Source organism: Girardinichthys multiradiatus, chromosome 21, assembly GCF_021462225.1.
Source record: "Girardinichthys multiradiatus isolate DD_20200921_A chromosome 21, DD_fGirMul_XY1, whole genome shotgun sequence".
NCBI classification, from domain to species: Eukaryota; Metazoa; Chordata; class Actinopteri; order Cyprinodontiformes; family Goodeidae; genus Girardinichthys; species Girardinichthys multiradiatus.
The window spans coordinates 25016159-25040322 of NC_061813.1; the positions used below are offsets into that span (position 1 = coordinate 25016159).

Genomic DNA, 24164 nt, shown 5'->3' on the forward strand with positions numbered 1-24164 from the left:
CACACAGGGAGGAAGGCATAGTGCAGGTGCCTTGCAACCCAAGGTTTTTACATGAGTGATAACAAGTTTTTGCACCCATCCAACAGAGTGTAATGAAAATTATTTTATTAAGTGTTCCAAAGTGTGTGACCTTTGGGTTACCTCACTTCTGTGAACATCTGTGTTAGGGAGTAAGCTGTAAAAGCCATTATCAGAAGTTTAATGGTTCAGACTTTAGGACAATGTCAGGAAGGGCAGTTGGGTCTGTTCCTAGATAACCTTGTCACCTTTGAACTCAAGAAGGGTTTGGGTCATAAAACACAGACTCTTTGCAGTTGAGATAACACTGTCATGTTCTGGTATAAATACTGTGTGTAAATGTTGATCGGGGCTCTGTTTCACTGACTAACCTCAGTGTCAATGTCTTCAAACGCTGAATGCCTTTGAATAAAACTTATAAGACAAAGTCCGGATTTTCTCTTGTTATGAGTCAACTTCTACCCACTTTGATAAGAAAATTCCACAACAAAGCCCTCAATGTTTTTTTGTTAAACCTCCTAGTGTTTGTTGCATGTTCCTGAAGGAAAGTAAATCTAGTAGGACTTACCTTGCTCAGCTTACCTATGTGCTGTCTGTGCCTCCATGTTTGAATCTCTGTTGGCCAACTCCGGATTACTCCGTCAAACCCCCTTATAACTAATCTTCATCGGAACCTCACCCCAGAGTTGTCACCTGTTGCTCCATCGTCCCCACCCTTCAACTGCCTGTCTGCTCTCCACTGTTCAGTTCATTCCTCATTTGGATCTCTTTTCAGCATAATTCCACTCTCATCAAGAATCTTCCTGGAACACAAACCCTCATTAAGACATCTTTACCTATTTTTTCTGAGTAGTGTTAATTACTATATAAAATGTGAGAGATTCTCTTTGACAGTGTAACAACTGGGGTGGGACTTTGGTGGCTGCATGCAATGCTTTTGGGGGGCCTGTGCCAGTGGACATAGGTTACTGGCCTGGGGGCTGTGCTGCTCTGGGGTGGACCCAGGGTTCCTGGGGGTGTCGCCCCTGGGCTGGGGTCCTGGCTAGCCCTGGGGGCTTGGGTCCTGGCGGGTATGTCGCCGGGGTTTTGGGCTGGTGCATGCGCGAGAAGCCCAACCCTGACCCTTGCCCTGGGGCTTTCGGTGCATTGGTGGGCTTAGCTGTGGGTGTAGGTTTTTTTCTATGGTGGGGGTGGGTGGTTGACCTTGGGTGGTTTCGGGGTGCAGCCTCTTTGCAGTGCGGGCTGTTGCTTTTCTGTGGTGCCCTTTGGCTTAGGCCGGCGTCTTTCCCTTGGGCACGGTGGTGCGTCACAGGATCTGGTTGACTGCCTCCCTGGTGCTGGTGGTTTCGTTTTGTTTGTCTATGGGGGGTACATGTGCCTATGTTGGCTCGGGTTTTGTGTTTCCATCCATTGCAACTGATATGATTCCAAAGCAGTTTCTAATAAAGTTTCTTTTATAAATATCAAGTGGTGCATTATAGCATTAGCCGTAATGCTCCATTTGTGAAAGTTAATCTGTTGGGCTTCTTCTTGGCACTCAGGGAACACTGCTGAGTGGTACTCTGCCAGACAGGACATGGTAAAAAAAAATGAAGAAAGTCAATAATATTCTTCACAGCCTTGATGCTTTACCTACTTTTATTTTTACACAGCTTGCAGGCATATATGACATTTAGTTAACAAACCAGAATCTCAGTTTCAAGGGCCTGATCTTCTGGCAGGTTTGCTTGTTCAAAACCTCATGCAAACCTGTTTGCATCTATAAAGCTGATCTACAACCCAGGCACTAATCGTATTGCATGTGTAAAATCTGCGGAACAGGCGGCACAAACTTTTTAGCGTGTTTGCCTTCTTGAATATGCAAAACACATGGTAATGACCCAAACACACAAATATATGGCAGGGCGATAAGCAAATGTAATCCATTACCACCCGCAATGCGATTTATCAAACCTGAAATGGATGCTGCTGTTTTTGCGTCAAAAGATTTTGATTGTCAAAAAAAAAAAAAAAAAAAGGAGATGAGAATAGAGAATTTTCTGTAGGATTATCTGGATCATTCCAGTACACCTTTGCTAAGATTATCTGCTGCTGGAGCACAAACCTGATCATGGCGAAGTGTGCACATAGCTGATCATTTGCCAGAGAAGTGCACACAGCCCGTGTAACTGTTATTCCACATGATGCAAATGACCCACTGTGCTTTGATGTTGATAATATAATTAATAGGAAAGAAATAAAGACAATTTAGCACTAATTATACCTGTCATTTGCAAACTGAATGCTAAAATCACTGTTTAGCAGATAAAAAAAATCACAATTTTAAGGCAGCCTGTTCCATGAGATGAGAAAGACAGAGTATGCTTTAACCTTGTCACTAAACAAAACAAATTGCATTATTGACAGTAATATTGTGTCATTGCAAAGCACTCGGAGCTGGATCAGTTGGATTATGTATTTTGAATGTAAACATATGCCAGCCAAATTTAGTGAAATTATCGAAAACAAATTAATTTTTATGTATATAAATGGTAAATTTTAATTCTTTGCAGGACAGTTATGTGACATTATGTTTTTAAATTAGCAAAGCTATAATATACATATAGCCTACAACACTCCTACTACAAACTATTTTTATGTTGCTAATATTACGTAAATATTGTGGCTGTTTATGATAAACTCTATACTCTTTAAACACACACTCTCAAAAACAAAAAAAGAACCCGGTGAGTCTTCGAAAAGAATTAAAAGATCAAGGGAGGCAAACCTCTAATAAATTAATTGACAGACATATTTGTCTTTTTTATTGTTAATATTGATTGGCAAATTTCTAAGCTGCAGCCGTTGCGAGTTACGTCGAGCAACACAATTAACAAGCTCTGTTTGGTGCAGACGCAGCACCAAACAGCTGCGTCCTGTGTGCACCAATGGCGGTGGCACACGACTCTGGATACAGCACTGCCCTCCTGTGCAATCGCCTGTAATACAGTCTGCCTCACTGGGTCTGTATGGACCACTAACATAAAGCATCTGCTCGCAGAACAAATTCAAACTCAGCCTTCTGCATGTGCAATTAGGCCCTCAGAGGCACCTGGCGCAAATAAACAGCGAGGAGAAATAATCTCATCAGGGCAGAGGCTGCGATGACAAACCTGCTGCTGTGAATGGCGACGAGAACAGTTAACAAACCGTACCAGTCCAGAAAATCAGTAGCTGTTAGGTTTAATGCAATGGAGGACCCCGGAATGCAGACTAGCAGGCAGCAGGACAGTAAGTGAAAAAAGATTTAATTAACAAAAAACTAACTCACAGGAAGAGGCAGGAACAAAACAATAAATGGGCAGGCAAGACAGGCATGGCATAATCTGAAAAACAAGACATAAGCATGATCGAGAAAATTTTTCCGTGAGGAATAAACAGAACGGAGGTATATATATGGAGCGTGAACCAGGTGAAGCGAGGAGACAGATTTGCTTAGTGCAGGTGAACCGAATAAAGTTGATTAACAGACAGGAGAGAACAAAACGTGACTGGAGTAAAACAGAGACTCTTGAATACAAACTAATAGAAACTAGAAAAACATGAAACTAAAGCATAACCAGATCCAAAAACCAAACTTGACAAAACATGAACTAGAAGACAAAAACTAAAGCATGACCAGGAAAATAATAAACAGAAGCATGATTCAAAACTTCAACTGTGAATAAAACCAACAAAACCCAAAAACATCCACAAATCATAACAGTAGCAGAATGGAACAGAAAGAAACAATCAGCAACTGGATCATTAATAATGATGCAGCGCAACAACCCCTGCATGTTTTAAGTGCCACAGCTTTGTTTGCTTTTCCTCTTGTTCCGCTGGGGGCAGTAGCGGTCAGCCAACGGCACATGCAATTTCCTCATTTCAATAGGGCAGTCTGCAACTCTTTTGCACCTGTTATCTATTGCATGCCCACTTATTGGACGTGCATTTTTTGTACAAGCAATTTAGCACCCCTTATTGGAGATCTTTGCTGATAAGGGCCTAGGTGTGACTTACCAGAAATGCAGTCTGTTTCAACTAACCACGGAGATGCTAACCCACCTTACTGGAAAGTAGGAAGAAGAATCAATTTATTCAGGTAACAGTGAAGCATTACCTAAGCTCATTGTAAACCAAGAACAAAATTATTAATATCATCAGACTTGATAGCATACACTCAACATTGTTCTGTGGCAAATAACAAATTGACACCCTCCAGAAATGAATGGATGGTATTTTCCATAAATGATTGTGTTAATCTTTCCAATTACAGATTGCCTTTCTGTTCCCTCGCTTGATTTTGTTTTGGAAAACAATAGCACTATCTGGGAGTGAGAGATGTAACTTTATAATTATTTATTTAGAGTATTTACACAACCATAAACAATAAAACCTAAGTCAATACAAAATCTCACAGGGGAATAATAAGTGAATTTTATGTTTGCTGGCATATACTTCTTTACATCACCCAGGCTGCCTCCCTCCACCTAACTGTTCCTTTACAACCTGCTCCTACATCGACTTGTCACAAAAGGATTTTTTTTATATGAAACCTGCTAGTAATCTTGCATTTATTTGTATCTAGAATTGATTGAACTAGTTACTAAATTAAATAAACGAGTCCAATTAAATGTAAGTACTGCATTAAAGAATCTTGCAGCTGTTTTACATCTTACGTCTGGTTGTCAAGTCTATAAGAATCAGAGGGAAGTTCATCAAGAACCTTCAGACAATGCTGAGAGTATGTTGCTGCTGTGTTTGACAGATGACAGCTACGTGGCTGCACGACAGCTGGCACACAGCCTGTCCAGACCATAGAGACAGAAAATCAATATGATTGCTGTCAATGCGATGTACCTCCATTATGTTGCACCATGTGTGTCATGTTCTACCTCTCACGTCTGCCAGCTGCCTGCAGCAGTGTTTCCCACACCTTTGCTGCACACAACAAAACTGCCATACCAAAGCTAAAGTAACCTTCAGGAAATAGGAATTCCTTTAAGGAAGCATATGATAAGCTGCTAGAGGATCTGGAACATTGCTCTTTCAAAAAGAAGACAACTTACGGATCAGGAAATATGCCTTCCTTGTCAGTAATTTGAAATGTATTTGGTTAAAACTTGGAAAGATGTTTCCACTTTTTTTACATTTGTTAATCATGGATGTTTAAAGGAAATCCACCCAGAAGGGACTGAAACTGTGAAAATTATCACTATTGTTTCCTCATAAAAGAGTTTCATCTGGATGAATAGTCTCATCTAAGATGCTCACACATCTTAAAAGAGACATCTTAAGTTGGACTGCAGATTGCAGCGGATAAATTTGTACAAAAACATAATTTTACTACAAAATCTGTCTTTCTTCCAAATTACTGTTACTGGACTGTTGTTTTTCCATTCCCCCACTTTCTAAAGCTTTTGAATCACCAGTGAAGTATTCAAAGTCTTGAAGAGAAGCATAAGTACCCCATAGGTAAAGCTTCAATCAAACTGTCTAAATGTAATAGAACTGAACATTTGTTGAGTCCCTGTAACAAATAGTAAATTCTTGCAGTATTTATGATGTCCCCTGTTTTGATCTATCATTTTTACATGTAAATAAATGGTCTCTTGCAGAGCAAATATGTGCAAAAGACATGTGGGAACATAAACCTACATCTCAAACAGGATAAAATTGTCATGCCAGTCATCTTTCAAAGATTGGAACATAAACAATCATATTTATATCTTCAAAAACTATTATTTAATTTGTTATTGATTTGGCATTTTCCATGCTTTTAATATTACTCAGACCACATTTGTTGTGTATTTCAATATTTTAAAGTAGTGATTTTCTGTTGTAGGTTGAGTGTGCAGCCAGATAGGAGAAACTGAGATGTCATGCACTAATGAAATACTCCAAGACGTAACTACACAGCTTGTTATTGCGTAAACCAAAATTCCATCCTGATCTGCTCCCAGCTGTGCTGGTAACCCTTGTAGATGTCAGTGTTTCTTCTGCGGTGGTCTCCCATAGCCGACTCATGCCATACATATTTTATATGGTTCCCCAAAAAATCTGTAGATCACATTAAATTTGCTACGGTAAAAGATACATGGAAAGGTGATTCTGGAATAGGGCAGAGTGACATTAGAAATTCACATAATGATAATTTTATCACTACATTTTGCAATGTCGACCTCAGTTGTGATAAATCCACATTTTTCTCACTACTCTCTTTTTCTCCGTGACCTTTAGCCTCTTGGGCATTGTGGTCTGTGTCAGGCATGAGTGCGGGCTGGAGTGACAATCCATCTAACAGGCTGAATAATACCTAATATCATAATAAATCATTATTTGATTTTATTTATCATTATAAATTTAAAACATTAGTGAGGAAATAATGGATTCCAAACAGTCCTTTTGCGATATGAATATTGCGCACATCGACATTGCAGTGAGGATTTGGTGGAAGATTATTTGCTGAAAGCCACATCTCCTCATATAGCTCTGAAGTGCAAGGCAGATATACAACAGTGTGATGGGTCTGTGATTTGGTAGAGTGTAACATGTCACACCTCCTGATACAGCATGGTACCCACAGTACTGCAGAGCATGATCAGTAGGTGAGTAGTGTTACATTTATGCAATATGTACCCTGCAGATTCACAGTAGGAATCAGTAACTATACAGAAATTTCCCCAAAACAACATCATAAGTACCCAAATGTAAAATGTCTTTAGATACCCTTTTAGTGTTTCCTCATAGGTCAGGTTTATTAACTTACCCAATAAAACACGATAAGACTGGGCTCTCTTAAATATTGCTTCCAAAACTAAATGCATACTTCCTATTAAATTTCCATTCATTATCCATTATAAATTCAGCTTTAGATTCCCAGCTGCACCTCATCTGAATCAGCAAGGTCATAATTATTGTTCCACTTGTTCACAAACAACAAAGAGTTGCTGTTAGTTATAAAGCATTGTAGGTTTTAAAAAAATCACCCCCAATTTCCTCTTGCTTTGTTCACTCTGACAAGGCTGAGCTGGCTAAGGTCCTGCCTGCACACACCTGAATCACAAGCTGACAACGACCCTCGCACACTAATGCTCTCACCTTCACCTCTGGTTGCGGCTTGTTTTTTTTTTTGAATGGAGGACTCAACTAAATGGAGGACTTGGTGCACGGATGAATGGCAGCAATGGCAGTAGGAGGACTAATGGAAAAACAGATTGTGTGATTACAAAAGAGTGGATTATAATGATTATTAATACTATTATTATTAATACTTATTTTTCTTCTTTTTAATTGTTTTGCTGTTTCATTATAGATGCAAAAAAAGGATATATGCCTGCTGTAGGGCTAAAATACATGTTTTAAACCACATCATTATTTTTATTAAAAATTCCATACCAACTCAGTGTTAGCAGTTCACTGTTGAGAATCTAACTTATTTTGAACATTTCACACTTGAGTATCAAGTTCTCTTACAAGAGAGGAAACAGACTGTTACTGTAAAGACGAATGTAACTAATAAAGTTAAGAAATTTCCTCAGAGTTTATTCTTTCATCTTACAGCACCTGATATAAAAACATCTCCATATATTTTGTGTCTGCTTCATTCCTAAATTACCAAATCTCCGTCACAGTTTAGTTTTTAACCTAACACTTCACCGTGGAAGCTTCTTTTCACATGAAAGTAGGCTGAGATTAATTCAGTTTAAGGACAAACTCTTGACCTTATCACAAAAGGAGATTAGTGGTATTTGTCCTAGAGTTTTGTACAGTTTGTTGGCATGACACACAAGTCCTTTAAATGAAGGCTAGATATTTGCAGACCAAGAAGATACAATGTAATACCTTTACACTTTGTCCACACTGCTGGATATTTTATGAGAGCTTTTAAAATCTCTGTTTGTGATGTTAATCTTAATGTTACAGGCACAAACTTCTGTGTTATAATATGATTTTAAGTGACAGGCTAAATTAAAATAGCACATAAGTGTCAAGTAGAAGGAAACATAGACAAACCTAAAACCACCAGGACACTATGCTAATTTAGCATGTTTATTTAATAACTGCAGGTAGCATAACTGTTACAGTTATACAGTCATTTGTTCACATGATGCTTCTTACAGATGATTTGATGAGTTGGTGAGTGACATCCGCCAAGCTCATGTACGCTGCACTGCTCCAGCTCAAAATGCCATAATAGAAATTGAACCTGATGTGGAACATAAGTCTACCTAAAGGACCCGGATGTGTGACACAAAAAAAAGAAACTGAATTTTAAAACTGAAAGGGAAAGTGGTTAAACTTCAATACAACAAAATGCATGTTCAAGGCAAATGAATTCAGTGAACACAAACTCAGTCTGAGTAATTCAAATTAAATTTTTGATAGCACAAGTTTCTGCCCAAATGGATTGTTTTTTTGACAGATCGAATCAGAAGTTATTTAAAAGTAAAGTAAGTAAGCAAAAAGTTTATTTATATAGCACCTTTCACAGACATTAAAGGTCACAAGGTGCTTTACAGAAGTGCACAATTATAATTAAGATAAAATAATAAAAGCACAAAAAATGTAATAAAAACCATCACTATGAGGGTAGTGGTAAATATAATAGTCACAAGCCTATAGTAGCATAACTACAGCTACTGGAACTGTTAAAAAGATTTGCAAAAGAGATAAGTTTTAAGTTTGCTCTTAAAAACGTCCACAGAATCAAGAGAGCGTAACGAGAGCTTGAGATCGTTCCAAAGCTTGGCGCAACGGCCTGGAAGGAACGATCTCCTCTGGTCTTAAAACGGGTATAAGGGACCTTAAGAAGATTCTGTTCCAATGACCTTTGCCTTCGAGAAGGGATATACGGGCACAACAGGGCTCTAATGTATAGGGGAGCCTGACCATGGAGAGCTTTAAAAGTCAGAACCAGGATTTTGAAGTTAAAGCGAAAAACCACTGGAAACCAATGGAGAGATTTTAAAATTGGGGTAATATGAACGCTTCTGTTGGTACGAGTCAGCACCCTAGCCGCCGTATTTTGGACCTGCTGCAGACAAGACAGCTCCTTTTTGTCAAGACAAGAAAAAAGGCTATTACAATAGTCTAAATGAGAAAACACAAAAGTGTGAATGATCAGCTCAAGATCATCTTGGGAAACAAATCTTCTTAGTTTCAAAGCATTCCTGAGTTGGAAAAAACAGTTCCTAGTGAGCTGCTTTGAATGATGCTCAAGTGACATCTCTCTATCAAAAATCACGCCCAGATTTCTTAGGCTTGGTTTGGCAGACGAGCTCAACTAACCAAAATACTGGTTGATTCCAGGAACGACATCGTCTGGAGCAATCACCAGCACCTCAGTCTTATTGGAGTTTAACTGCAGAGAGTTATCGCCAAGCCACTGTTTAATTTTCACAAGGCAGTTCTTTAAAGAGTCCAGTTTATGAATCTCAGTGGGCTTAAAGGAGCAATATAGCTGGATATCATCTGCATAAAGATGATATGAGACCTCAGCAAACTCTTGAAAAATAGTACCCAGGGGAAGAACATATAACAAAAATAGAATAGGTCCCAACACAGAACCCTGGGGCACTCCACACACCAAATCTGCAGAGTCAGAAATAAACTGGTTAGCCGAGACACTAATACTCCTACCGGACAAATAAGACAAGAACCATGCTAGTACAGATCCTGTTAGACCAACCAGATCACGCAATCTTCTCAACAGGATTTCATGAACTACAGTGTCAAATGCTGAAGAGAGGTCCAGCAAGACCAAAACAGTGCATTTCCCAGCATCCGCAGCCGTCATAATGTCATTTGATACTTTGATCAGGGCAGTTTCTGTAGAATGGTGCTTACGGAAACCAGATTGAAAATGGTCGAAAATCTCAGAATTTTCTAAGAACATAATAAATTGTTCAGAGACCACCTTCTCCAAAAGTTTGGACAAAAACGGAAGTTTTGAAATAGGCCGGAAATTACCTAACACAGTAGGGTCCAAATGGGGTTTTTGAAGAAGAGGTTCCATGAAGGCATGCTTAAAAAAGCTGGGAAATACGGCAGAAGATAATGACAAATTTATTAAGTTGGTAACCCAGGGTCAATAACATCAAATACTTTTAAAAATAGTCCAAAAGGAAGAGCATCTGAAGGACAAGAATAAGGTTTCATCTTGGCTACCAGGGCTAAGATATCAGCCTGAGATACAGGCTTAAAAGAGGACCAGTTATGACAAGCAGGCTCAACAGCAGCAGTGCTAAGCATAGACTGAGTTGGAGGTGAAAATGTAATATCCTGGCTTTTGGAGACAAAAATCTTAAAAGTCCATTACTGTCTGCTTTGCAAAAATGGGGGTAACAGGAACAGTGGGACACACAATAGAGCTGATGGTATCAAACAAAACCTGTAGTCTCTTCTTATTCAAAATTATCAGCTGGCGAAAATAATCAGATCTAGAGTTTTTAATGGTTTCATTTAAAGAAGACATAAGTTCCTTAAGGTGCAATCTGTGGACCTCAAGTTTAGTGGACTTCCACAAACGCTCAGTTCTATGACATAAATGCTTTAGCTCCCGAATGGTGTCATTGATCCAAGGGCGCATGGTCTTCCTAGTCGCCAAATTAGATCTAACTGGAGCAACTTGATCCAAAATGGCCTCACAATGACTGTTAAAGATAAGAAGAAAACTGTCCACATCATGACATTCCATAAACAATTTTGGATCAAATGTAGAAGAAAACTTTGAACTGACTTTGAACCTGGCTACATGACTGGATAGAATATAACATATATTTCTGTGAATAAACTGGTTTTTCTTTTGGTAAATTGCCTTGAGACAACATTTGTTGTGAATCGGTGCTTAGAAATAAAATGAATAAAATTGACTCTGCAGCTTTCTCACTCTGCTATTACAATTTGTTTTTACTATAACTGTTGTTTTTAAATCATTATTGAAACTGGTAAACTGTTAAACTGTGAAATTGATAAAACTGATGTCAGAAAAGTCAAGGTGATGACCAAAGGCATTAAAAGACCCTTTATGATTAAGATGTCTTAGAAAGTTGTTTTCAGAATACCAGTAAGGGACATGTCAGTTTTCACACTCAAGGCAGACTTGTATCATGATGTGAAGCAACAGAAGACAAACCTCATAAAGAGCGGGTGAAAATAAAAACACGTCTAAGCTCTCTATCTTTTTTTTCTGTAGCCCTACTCTGTCCTCTCCATCCATATTCATGAGTGATCTCCTGCGGAGAGATGACAGTAAAGTGAGAGTTCAAAAAAACCCGGTCTGTCACAGAGACAGAGCAGGAAGCTGTGAGTCCAGACAGCTGTGAGTGGCGGCCAGTCAGCTGGGACAGACACATGAGTGCTGGATTGGAAGCTCGACAGGATGAACGTCTGATGTGGCGGTCAGGATGAACAAAGACTGCAACTATCTGACTGCTGGGGCGTTTGACAGAGACAGGTCGATTTAAAGACGCTGAAAAAAATCCCTTTTTTTGCAAGGTTTTGTCTTTAGTAAATGACTGATGGGAACTGGTAAAACATTATATTGCTTCTGTTTGTTTTGGCTTTTTCCTTTTAGGAGTCACCATAGTGAGTCATCCATCTCCATCTAACCCTATCTTCTGCATCGTCTTCTCCTACACCAACTACCTCCATGTCCTCTTTCACTCCATCCATAAATCTCCTATTTGGTCTTCCTCTAGGCCTCCTGCCTGGCAGTTACAGCCTCAGCATCCTTCTCCCAATGCACTAACTATTCCTTCTCTTTGCATGTCTGAACCATTTCAGTTAAATGTTATATTTATATACTATATAATAAGCACAGCATGAGTTCAAGACACGAGGTGAAGCGCCATCATGATTGCAAATTGCAATGATTGCAAATGTATTTGCTTTGTATAGTTATCCTATACACATATTTACACATTAGCAATTTCAAGAAAATGAACAAGTGTAGCAATTTGGATAATGGACTTAATGCATGCAATTGTTCAGAAGATGTCTCTTTATTTATTTAAGGAATGTTTTGTCACAAATGGCTGCTTCATTATGTCATTATGATAATGAGATGCTGGTCACCTACCTACCATCTATTTCCTCTGCCTGGGTGGTCACTGTGTTCCATTCGGCCTAAAACCACAGCTAATGGAAATTTAAAGAAATTATGCTGTGTTTTATGACTTTTCCACATTATTTCTGTCATGTAGGTTGTAGAAGTATGACTGCAGCAATGTGGATATTAACCTTAATGCCCAGTAAGGTGCATGGCAACATGCCCCTCTGTAGTACTGGATATTTTGTAACTAGAACAAATAATACATAAGGAAGAAGAAAATAAGCTTTTTTTGAATATTGCCATAAAAACAAATGGTACATGGTGGAACCCAGATGTTTTCTGGAGAAAAACTTGGTCAGACGAGGCAAAGAATGAGCTATTTGGTCACATTGACTGGAAGACTGATCAAAGACGTCAAAGTGAGGCTGTCAAACCTAAGAACACTTTCCCAACTGTCAAGCATGCTGGTGGCAGCATGATGCTGAGGCTATTTTTGCTGCAAGAGGTACTGATGCATTGCACAAAGTGGATGGAATACTAGACAGAGATTACCTCCAATTTCATCACTTTACTTCAAATCCATAGTAGCCTGTTGCAATGTGAACAAATAAAACAGATTAACTTTAAGCTTCTGGAATATGTCCTGACCTTAACCCTACTGAGCACCCAATGACTATGCCTAAAATAAAGTTTAGTGCTCTTTAGTGCAATTTGAATGAGCTGTAAGTGGATAACCTACACTTATCGCTTTTGTTTACGTGCAATCTAGCATTAACAGCTGCAGCACAGCTAGCTGCTACAAGAAGTTAGACAAGCAGTTACCAGTTGAAGACACTGAGTACATTACTTAAGGTAATGCTTAACTACCAAACAGTAAGTGGCAATAATGTAAATTGAAGGCAGAATATCTGTTATTTTGGACAGGAACCTAAGCTACCACAATCCCTTGTTCTGAATTAGGATCTCAAAATGACCCCAAACCGAACTTAACTGTGTTCCATTTGCTTATTGAGAAACCAGTGGAGAGGGATAAATGAAGTCTGACAAAAATGGAATAAATATTTATTTTTTGTGGCGTTTGTTGAAATGTTTAGTCTGACCCCCATGTTGTCCATATTATAAGCACTGTAAAACAATATCAGTGCTTTGTAATGGGGCTTGAGGTTTGCATCTGATAAATGCTCTAGGATTCACAATTAAATTAAAGGCTATTTTTGTGTTTTTTAGGAGTCTGGGCTGAGTTTGACCATCTGTAGTTAAAAATCTTAAATATTTAGACTGTCTAGACCTGAACTGGAATATTTTTTACTGACCAGAGAGTTTTTTTGGTTTGGAAAAGATAGTAGTTTCAGGTCAGCATAGGTCAGGTCAGATCAGACCTAGACCAACGTTTTCTGCAGTTTGTGATTTATTAAATATCTTCTCTCTATATATAATAAAACAAGGGGATTCTTAGTTTGCTGAATAAAAAATGTAATCTATAGCTATTTAGTTGAGCCATCTACATCTCTATATTATCTATCTGGATCAGTTAGTATCAGGCCAGTGTGGTTTAGTCCTTAATATCTTTGATTGATTACCTAAAACATTTTTCTCCAAAATGGGTCTTTGAAAAAGGGTATTTGGTTGCGTGTAGAGCTCTGACAAGAAAGGCTCACCCAGGGTCCCGTTCATGCTAGAACCGCCACTTTTTTATTTTCTTATGTCATTTGGTGCAAAACCGAGCTGCCCTTAGAGCAAAGGTCAAAGGCATGTTGTTCTAAGGTTAAAATGGTTGCCTTTAAAGTATAATGAGTTTCATCTGCAACTCAGCAAACTGGGTTACATTTTTTTTTTTTTATGTTTTGTTAAAACTGTCCAACATTTGTCCCAACAGCAAGAATCCACCAGATAACCCAGTAGTTTTTAGGTTGAACATATGAGCACATTTTGAAAGGTTTACAAGTACGTGTGCACCCAGTTCTTTTTAAATTTGCCCATAAGAATGCTCCACCGAATAAAATCATCTTTCAGCAATTCTGTCAGACTGTTCTCAGCCAGTTTGTTTGGAGAAGATTAAATGCAACATTAAGGATTAGACAGGAATTAATTGCCAGGCTCTCTGACTGACACAGTGCTCCAATAACACACAGCAAGCTGACAGCCTTGTTAACAGCCCACTGGGACCGGCGCTGTGGAGTTGTGAATGGGTGAGGGGAGGGAAGGGGGAGGAGAGGGAAGGGTGCAGCGGAGTAGATGCAGCTCTCCTGCTGCTGGAGAAGCACAAAGGCAGGAGCGCGTTCTGATGGAGCAGCAGCAACCTTTTAGCACACACAGCTCTCCTTATGTCTGAGTAGTGTTTACAGAGGAGAATTCACTGGAACCAAACAGGACTGAGAAAACTTCCCACTAGCTGTCGTTTGCTGAAACTGGGGACAAAAACAGAGGACAGGATGGATTCTTTCCAGTTGCTTTTTCTGCTGCTGTTGTATGGATGTCTTCCAAAAGTAGGTGTTTTTGTTTTATTTCTTAACCAGAAATATAAATCACATGAACAGCATGAGAATCATGTTAAAGCTTAAACTTTGATTACTTCATGAATTCAATGTTTACCCAAAAGTAATTGAATGACTTAAAAATAGCCCTACTTAATTAGGGTTAGGGTTTGCTTTAATTACTTAAAATAAAAATGTATTCCTTGAACTTTTGACCTCATGGCTACTTTTTTTTCCCTCCGTCTTCTCTCTATCTTGTTGGCTTTTTTGAAACGTTTTCCATCCTTTTGTCACTAGATGAGTCAGAACATTTGATGGTGAAGTTTCTGCCCTTAGTCCTCTCTATTTTATGAAGAAACTGTAAATAATTCAAATAGATGACCTCAACCATGCTGGTACAAAGTAGACATTTTTCAACAGACTAAATAGTGAGCAAAAGCAATGGGATTGGATCTGAATTCAGCTGCTTTTACCTTGAGCATAACTATTTTCTCTCTGAAGACAAAAGGTTCCTTTACAGTCTGAACAAATAAGGAATTTGATTTCAGTATCTTCCAAGTCTGGATTAGTTTGGAGAAAGAAAATATATTTATGGAAAAACATTTGTATTTCACAGTCCCATCCATCCATCCATCCATCCATCCATCCATCCATCCATCCATCCATCCATCCATCCGTGTAGTAAAATCTGTTGTATATTCTCGGTGAGCTATTGAGCTATACTTTAAAATGAGCAGAATTGGACTGAGAACTCTGGAAATTTGGGTCTGGAAAAAATGGGAAATTTATCATAAAAGATGTCTTATTGCTTCAGTTTGTACTTTGTTCGAGGGGCTGTATTTTTGCATGAAAACCACTGAGTTTTGTCAGACTGCATAACATTAGTTTTGAGTAGCACTGTGCAGCAGGTAGTATAGCTGTCACATTTTGCTTTTAGATTCATGCTTTAAACAGTAAAACCACTGCTAGTAAAACGGAAAAATAAGATGCTCTGTATAGCTCAGTCTTGTCTATACACTAAGCACACGTGAAATCTTGTGTTTTATGTGATTTCAGTGATATAAGAAGTGCATGCTTTTTGTTCCAATTTTAAACATTTGACAGAGGGAATAATGACGACTAGGAAATTAATAATAATTGTGTAATAGTTAAGCACGGCATCCGTTTACTGCCCACCAAGAAGGCTCTTTTAAAGCTCTTTAATTACAAAGAGACTCTGAACTTCTCTCGCTCCTTGCCTTTGACAACTTTGAGATGTCTTTTCCACCCTGACGCCTTGCATTAACCAGGATCATCACTTGTTGACATACCTTAATGGCTCTTACGGGGTGTCTTTCCCAAAGTCCTCTGTGGTGGCTTTAAAGCAACACTGCCTGACATGTTCCATCAATACACCCAGCGAGGACATGTGGTGTTGGAGCCTGCACAGAAAAAATCCCCTAAGTGGGAAAAACTGTGCTTTAGTGGCTGAATGCCACTGTTATCGATTTATCACAAAGCAGATGGGAGGTGGAGGAAGAAGAGGACAGAGAGCCCCCCCACCTGACTGACACTGACAGGAACTATCAGAATAAATAAAACCCATCTTCATCTAAACTGTTTGCGTGCAAGTGCAGCTGGGTGATTTCCTGTTGTGGTCACAGAATGAGAAAGAGGTACTTTTTGGAGAAACAAAACATTTGTTTGACAGGACTCCTGCAAGTTTAGAGCTACGGCTTAACAAAGCATGTCATAGCAAATACGTTTTCTGTCACAGCAACTTAAACAGAGCACTTTAAATAACATAGGAAAGCTTAAATAAAAGAAAGTGGTTTACAGGGTAACAAAAAGGTTGTTTTATTTATCAGTTCATTAAAAAAGTTTTATGCTAGAGACAAATGAGACAGGCAGCATGGACATCAACCCTATGTTGAATGAAACACAGCAACTAATATTAATGAGCATGTCCCTTTATGTTTTAGTACGAGACATGTGTTTTCCGTAGTCCAATATCTTAACAGCTCAAGAAGCTAGATGTAATTTTAATATTGCTTGATATTGCGTTATTGTTCATCTTTAATACAGCCTCAGGCAATCACAGTTTAGTCACCTTTTACCAGTAGTCAAGGGGGTGTTTTTTTTTTCCTTTTGTCTCCCTTTCACATTATATACAAGCATGCTATAATCCCCGTTTTTGAATTTGTGTCTGGTGTGAGATTTAATGAAGTGTTTCCCTGATCAATAACAAAGGAGAAAACATTACCTCTGCCCTGTTCATATAACACAGCTGGATGTTCTGCTGGCTGAACATCTGTACACAGCTCACCGTCTCTCACTTTTTGTCTTGCTACTTGTTTCTTTGAACCCCCATAGGGATGATCAAACTGACTCTGCTGTAATGTGCCATCAGAGTTTCTGCAGAGAAATGACCAAGCAATCATACTAAGCGCTCCTTTTTGTTTTCAAAGGCAAATCATATTAATATTAATATTAGCATATTGTGATAAAGTTAATTATTTTCCATAATGTAATGATGAAAATTTAACATTCATATATTTTAGATTCATTGCACACTAACTGAAATATTTCAGGTCTTTTATTGTCTTAATATGGATGATTTTGGCATACAGCTCATGAAAACCCAAAATTCCTATCTCACAAAATTAGCATATCATTAAAAGGGTCTCTAAACGAGCTATGAACCTAATCATCTGAATCAACGAGTTAACTCTAAACACCTGCAAAAGATTCCTGAGGCCTTTAAAACTCCCAGCCTGGTTCATCACTCAAAACCCCAATCATGGGTAAGACTGCCGACCTGACTGCTGTCCAGAAGGCCACTATTGACACCCTCAAGCAAGAGGGTAAGACACAGAAAGACATTTCTGAACGAATAGGCTGTTCCCAGAGTGCTGTATCAAGGCACCTCAGTGGGAAGTCTGTGGGAAGGAAAAAGTGTGGCAGAAAACGCTGCACAACGAGAAGAGGTGACCAGACCCTGAGGAAGATTGTGGAGAAGGGCCGATTCCAGACCTTGGGGGACCTGCGCAAGCAGTGGACTGAGTCTGGACTAGAAACATCCAGAGCCACCGTGCACAGGCGTGTGCAGGAAATGGGCTACAGGTGCCGCATTCCCCAGGTCAAGCGACTTTTGAACCAGAAACAGCGGCAGAAGCGCCTGACCTGGGCTACAGAGAAGCAGCACTGGACTGTTGCTCAGTGGTCCAAAGTACTTTTTTCGGATGAAAGCAAATTCTGTATGTCATTCGGAAATCAAGGTGCCAGAGTCTGGAGGAAGACTGGGGAGAAGAAAATGCCAAAATGCCAGAAGTCCAGTGTCAAGTACCCACAGTCAGTGATGGTCTGGGGTGCCGTGTCAGCTGCTGGGTGTTGGTCCACTGTGTTTTATCAAGGGCAGGGTCAATGCAGCTAGCTGTCAGGAGATTTTGGAGCACTTCATGCTTCCATCTGCTGAAAAGCTTTATGGAGATGAAGATTTCATTTTTCAGCACGACCTGGCACCTGCTCACAGTGCCAAAACCACTGGTAAATGGTTTACTGACCATGGTATCACTGTGCTCAATTGGCCTGCCAACTCTCCTGACCTGAACCCCATAGAGAATCTGTGGGATATTGTGAAGAGAACGTTGAGAGACTCAAGACCCAACACTCTGGATGAGCTAAAGGCCGCTATCAAAGCATCCTGGGCCTCCATAAGACCTCAGCAGTGCCACAGGCTGATTACCTCCATGCCACGCCGCATTGAAGCAGTCATTTCTGCAAAAGGATTCCCGACCAAGTATTGAGTGCATAACTGTACATGATTATTTGAAGGTTGACGTTTTTTGTATTAAAAACACTTTTCTTTTATTGGTCGGATGAAGTATGCTAATTTAGTGAGATAGGAATTTTGGGTTTTCATGAGCTGTATGCCACAATCATCCGTATTAAGACAATAAAAGACCAGAAATATTTCAGTTAGTGTGCAATGAATCTAAAATATATGAATGTTAAATTTTCATCATGACATTATGGAAAATAATGAACTTTATCACAATATGCTAATATTTTGAGAAGGACCTGTTTTTATATGGACATTACATTTTTTAGTACTTTGAAAATGAAGCAACTTATGACAGTTGAAAATATATGACTTTGGCTGCCCTGTTGCCATAACACTAAAATGTGTTTTTTGTGTTTTGTTCTAAGTTTTATTGGACATGTTTGGTCACTTAAACAGAAATGAATTAGGTATGAAGCAAAAAGAACACCAATGTATGTATCCATTACAATCTGCTGTGCTGCAATGCATATGTCAACAGCACTTTGAAGGCAGGAGGTCCTATAGAAATCTTATAAATGTATTATTTTAAATGCTGTATAGTTTTACTGCTACTACAATATTTTCATCATGTAATCAGGTTTGTGACTATCAGACATTCTTGTTGGGGAATCTTTAATGGTGAAAGAGCCAGTGAATGATCGGATGACCTTTGAGATACTACATTTGACCGGAAACATCTTCAGCATCTTTATATTCATTTTGTTGTTCTGTTTATTGCTGATTAGATTTTTGTAAAAAAAAAAAAGGTCAAAGAAGTTACAGAGAAAGTGGATGGTCTATTCAAACAGGGTTTTGAATAGGTCTTCTGAGAAGCCTCAAGAATGCAGTTTACTCTCCATTACATGGGACTGAGATTTAGAGTTAATTGTCTGTTTTGAGTCTGCATCTCTGCGTTGCTTTGTAATTATGGTGGCTGCATATCTGGGTCCATAGGTGGAGGAGTCTGGTAGCAGCAGAGGCAGCTTCTCCAGCACATGCCTGCAAGGTTTGGTCATCAGAGTCATCATCAATTCTATTGCAATCTTGGTTTGCTGGCTTCATGCCTTCAAGACTGATATGTTGCCCTGTCCTTACCGGGGTAGCAACACTGATTTTATAGAAGTTTCTTAAAAGGGCAACTGTAATAGGCATCGCATCCTACTAGTGATTTGTCTGTAACTAAAAGGATCTCATTAAGTAGGTAAAAAAAAGGTAAGGTGAGCTCTCCGAGCCAATAAAGACACATTCACTAGCTCATGGAAATTGGAATGTGCTGGCCTTGCCATGGGATAGGTCTCCCAGCCGGAAAGAAATGCACACACCTCCAATTTGTGCAAATAATGGATGCTGGATGCTAAGAAAAAATTTATTTATGACAATGTCAAAGAGCAGCCCTGGTGTCATATTTTTTAATGAGGGGGAATAAGGAGAAGGACCGGGGAGTAAAAACATTGAGCACTGACTAATAAGGATTATGATATGAACTTAAACTAGTTGCTGATGAATCCTAATAACTGGCTTCAGGTTTTAGAAACTGGGTGTGACTAACTCATGGGGTCTGTTTCGGATTTTCTCATTACTTTTTGTTTACATTTTGTGGAGTTGGAGGACCAAAGTGTTGGATATATTTAATGAAAAAAGGATAACAGCTTACAGGCAAGAAGGAAACACAAAGAACCAGATAGGCAGCAACAGAAAAACAATCAATTGACAGAAAATAGGTACTTAAATACAAATAAAGAAAACAACGCGGAAAACAGGTGGGTGCAATTAACAGAATACGAAGACATAATGACTTTACCCCTCCCTCAAGGGTGGACACCAGATGCCCCCGTGGGCCCATGAAAAAAAAAGGAAATTATTCAAAACAGGAGGGCAGAGGGGGCCTCTGAAGAAGGGCAAGAAAACAAAATAATAGGGAAAGTTCAGGCATACGACCCGGAGGCAGCCCTAAAGACGCACAGAGTTCTGGAGGCCGGCAACGCAGATGGAGGAAAATTTGAGGCCAGCCCTGGCAATGCAGGAACCTTGGAGGCTGGCAACACAAGTACTCTGGAGGTTGACCAGGGGACTAAAACAATGAATGCTGAAGTGCATCAGACTGGACCTCAGCATAATAACACAGAGGAGCTTAGGAACAGGAACATGAGATGGGTCCACCTGGAGACCCATCTTGTGAGGTATTGTGGATAAAACTGTACACAAGCGTACGTATGTGTTAACTTACAACCTGAGCAAATATATTGTGACATGGCATTGTGAAAGACCATGGATGTCTGCATTACAGGTCCTTCTCAAAAAATTGGCATATTGTGATAAAGTTCATTATTTTCTATAATGTAATGATGAAAATTTAACATTCATATATTTTAGATTCATTGCACACTAACTGAAATATTTCAGGTCTTTTATTGTCTTAATACGGATGATTTTGGCATACAGCTCATGAAAACCCAAAATTCCTATCTCACAAAATTAGCATATTTCATCCGACCAATAAAAGAAAAGTGTTTTTAATACAAAAAACGTCAACCTTCAAATAATCATGTACAGTTATGCACTCAATACTTGGTCGGGAATCCTTTGGCAGAAATGACTGCTTCAATGCGGCGTGGCATGGAGGCAATCAGCCTGTGGCACTGCTGAGGTCTTATGGAGGCCCAGGATGCTTCGATAGCGGCCTTTAGCTCATCCAGAGTGTTGGGTCTTGAGTCTCTCAACGTTCTCTTCACAATATCCCACAGATTCTCTATGGGGTACAGGTCAGGAGAGTTGGCAGGCCAATTGAGCACAGTGATACCATGGTCAGTAAACCATTTACCAGTGGTTTTGGCACTGTGAGCAGGTGCCAGGTCGTGCTGAAGAATGAAATCTTCATCTCCATAAAGCTTTTCAGCAGATGGAAGCATGAAGTGCTCCAAAATCTCCTGATAGCTAGCTGCATTGACCCTGCCCTTGATAAAACACAGTGGACCAACACCCAGCAGCTGACACGGCACCCCAGACCATCACTGACTGTGGGTACTTGACACTGGACTTCTGGCATTTTGGCATTTCCTTCTCCCCAGTCTTCCTCCAGACTCTGGCACCTTGATTTCCGAATGACATGCAGAATTTGCTTTCATCCGAAAAAAGTACTTTGGACCACTGAGCAACAGTCCAGTGCTGCTTCTCTGTAGCCCAGGTCTGGGGAATGCGGCACCTGTAGCCCATTTCCTGCACACGCCTGTGCACGGTGGCTCTGGATGTTTCTACTCCAGACTCAGTCCAAGGTCTGGAATCGGCCCTTCTCCACAATCTTCCTCAGGGTCCGGTCACCTCTTTTCGTTGTGCAGCGTTTTCTGCCACACTTTTTCCTTCCCACAGACTTCCCACTGAGGTGCCTTGATACAGCATTCTGGGAACAGCCTATTCGTTCAGAAATTTCTTTCTGTGTCTTACCCTCTTGCTTGAGGGTGTCAATAGTGGCCTTCTGGACAGCAGTCAGGTCGGCAGTCTTACCCATGATTGTGGATTTGAGTGATGAACCAGGCTGGGAGTTTTAAAGGCCTCAGGAATCTTTTGCAGGTGTTTAGAGTTAACTCGTTGATTCAGATGATTAGGTTCATAGCTCGTTTAGAGACCCTTTTAATGATATGCTAATTTTGTGAGATAGGAATTTTGGGTTTTCATGAGCTGTATGCCAAAATCATCCGTATTAAGGCAATAAAAGACCTGACATATTTCAGTTAGTGTGCAATGAATCTAAAATATATGAATGTTAAATTTTCATCATGACATTATGGAAAATAATGAACTTTATCACAATATGCTAATTTTTTGAGAAGGACCTGTATACTAATAGAAAAAATACCATCTGCTGAAAGCCGGTGGTGATTTTTGTGTAGGAAAGGAAAAAGAGAAAATGGCAAAACCCTGTTGTGCTGCTGATTTTACAGAAAACCAGGCCAAGATGTAACAGAATGGGAATGTATTCTCTCGCATAAGCATTTTTTGCAGTTGAGACAAAGGGGGAAGAGATGGATGAAGTTATGTCACAGCCAGTTCCCAGGAATAAAAATCAAAGACCCCCTTTTTCCTTAATTGAGTGTATCTTATTTATTTTAAATAATTATATTACACTCTTCAGTATTTCTAAATACAACACATTCAAGTTTTTTTTTAATCTGTATTTTTTTATTTCAGTCAGTGCTTTCTAACTCCTAATGAGGCAGTTAAAGGTATGCATCCCCATATCATTAACTGGTTTAGTAACTCTGACATGATCCTTCTCTGTCTCTTTAATAAATTCAGCATCTACTGTGTGATACATGTATTTAGTACAATCTGCCGCATGAATCCAGTGAGGAGATTGCATCTGGTGAACTCCCCGCTTAGACTTTAAATTTGATGATGCAGTGTAAAGTGTGACAGCATTGGAGATGCTGGACATGCACTTTTACTTTCCAGGCACAAATGGTAGGCAGTCATGCTACTTTCAGTACTACATCTGACTTGAGCTGATATGCTGTTTAAACCGTGTTTAGATGTCCCCCATGTGGTGTCATAGATGTGTGCTGGAATATTAATGTTACAGACTAACTGGATTTTTGGATGATGTGAGGGCAGTTAGTGGTCTGGCCACCTGGCTGTAGTTCCGTACAAAGCGTCTATGAAAGTTTGCAAAGCCGAGGAATCGTTGTAGTTGTCTCCTTGAGTCAGACTTGGGCCAGTCCAAGACAGCTCTGATCTTCTCCGGATCTGCGCGAACCTGTCCACCCTCGAGAATCAGGCCCAGGAAGCTGATGGATGCTTGGTGGAAGTCACATTTTTCAGCCTTCACGAAGAGTTGATTCTCCAACAAACATTGTAAGACGTTTGTTGGAGAATGACATCACCAGGTACTCAAAGTGTCCCAAAGGAGTTTTGAAGGCGGTCTTCCACTCATCTCCCTGGCGGATACGTACGAGGTGGTAGGTGTTTCTAAGATCTAACTTGGTAAAGATAGTGGCGTACTGAACAGGTTCGAAAGCCGTCTTTTTTCCCCTACAAAGAAAAACCCCGCCCCCAGAGGTGAAGATGAGGGAAGGATGATTCCAGTAGCCAGGGAGTCAGCTATATATTTTTCCATGACTAATTGCTCTGGCTGGGAGAGTCTAAATAAACGACTAGTAGGCAGTGGGGCCCGGGCAGGAGCTCAATAGCGCAGTCATAAGGGCGGTGGCCAGGCAATGATAATGCACGGGCTTTACTGAAAACTTGTCGTAGATCATGATAATCGGGAGGAACCAGGACTAAATCCACTGGTTCGACCCCCTCAGCTTTCTCAGAGTGTGTTCTAGGGGAAACAGCAGATCTTAAACATCCCGACAGGCAACGGTTCGACCAGGCGTCTACCCTGAGTTCGGCCCAATTTAGGTAGGGGTTGTGGTCCCGCAACCAGGGGAATCCCAGGACCAGAGCACTTTGTGAGACCGGAAAAACATGTAAGGAAATGAGTTCTCTGTGATTACCGGACAAAACTAATTTTAATGGTTTAGTACAATGAGTGATTCTGTGTAGCGCCTGCCCATCTAGGGCCAGGAGCTGACATGGTGAGGGCAGCTGCTCAGTCTCTAAGCGAAGCTGGGTTACTAAGGCTTGATCTATTAGGTTTAGCTCGCAACCCGAGACTAACAGGGTCGTTAAAGGCACCGAGTCATGATTAAATATTAACGTGGCAGGTAAGGTAAACCTAGGGGCCTTAAGATTCATGGCTCGGCCCACCGGTCGCCTTCTATAACCGGCGGCCCCCCTCTTTTGGCCGAGAGGGGCA

The 24164-nt window shown here is 40.0% G+C and overlaps 1 protein-coding gene across 1 annotated transcript in view; it reads left to right on the forward strand.

The window, feature by feature from the left end:
* Positions 1 to 14382: 14382 nt before the first annotated feature.
* vipr1b (vasoactive intestinal peptide receptor 1b) overlaps positions 14383 to 24164 on the forward strand; it is a 64378-nt gene continuing 54596 nt past the window's right edge. The window contains exon 1 of the mRNA XM_047349182.1: positions 14383 to 14580. Coding sequence (XP_047205138.1) covers positions 14527 to 14580 — 54 coding nt within the window. The 5' untranslated portion in view covers positions 14383 to 14526. The remainder of the gene's footprint in view (positions 14581 to 24164) is intronic.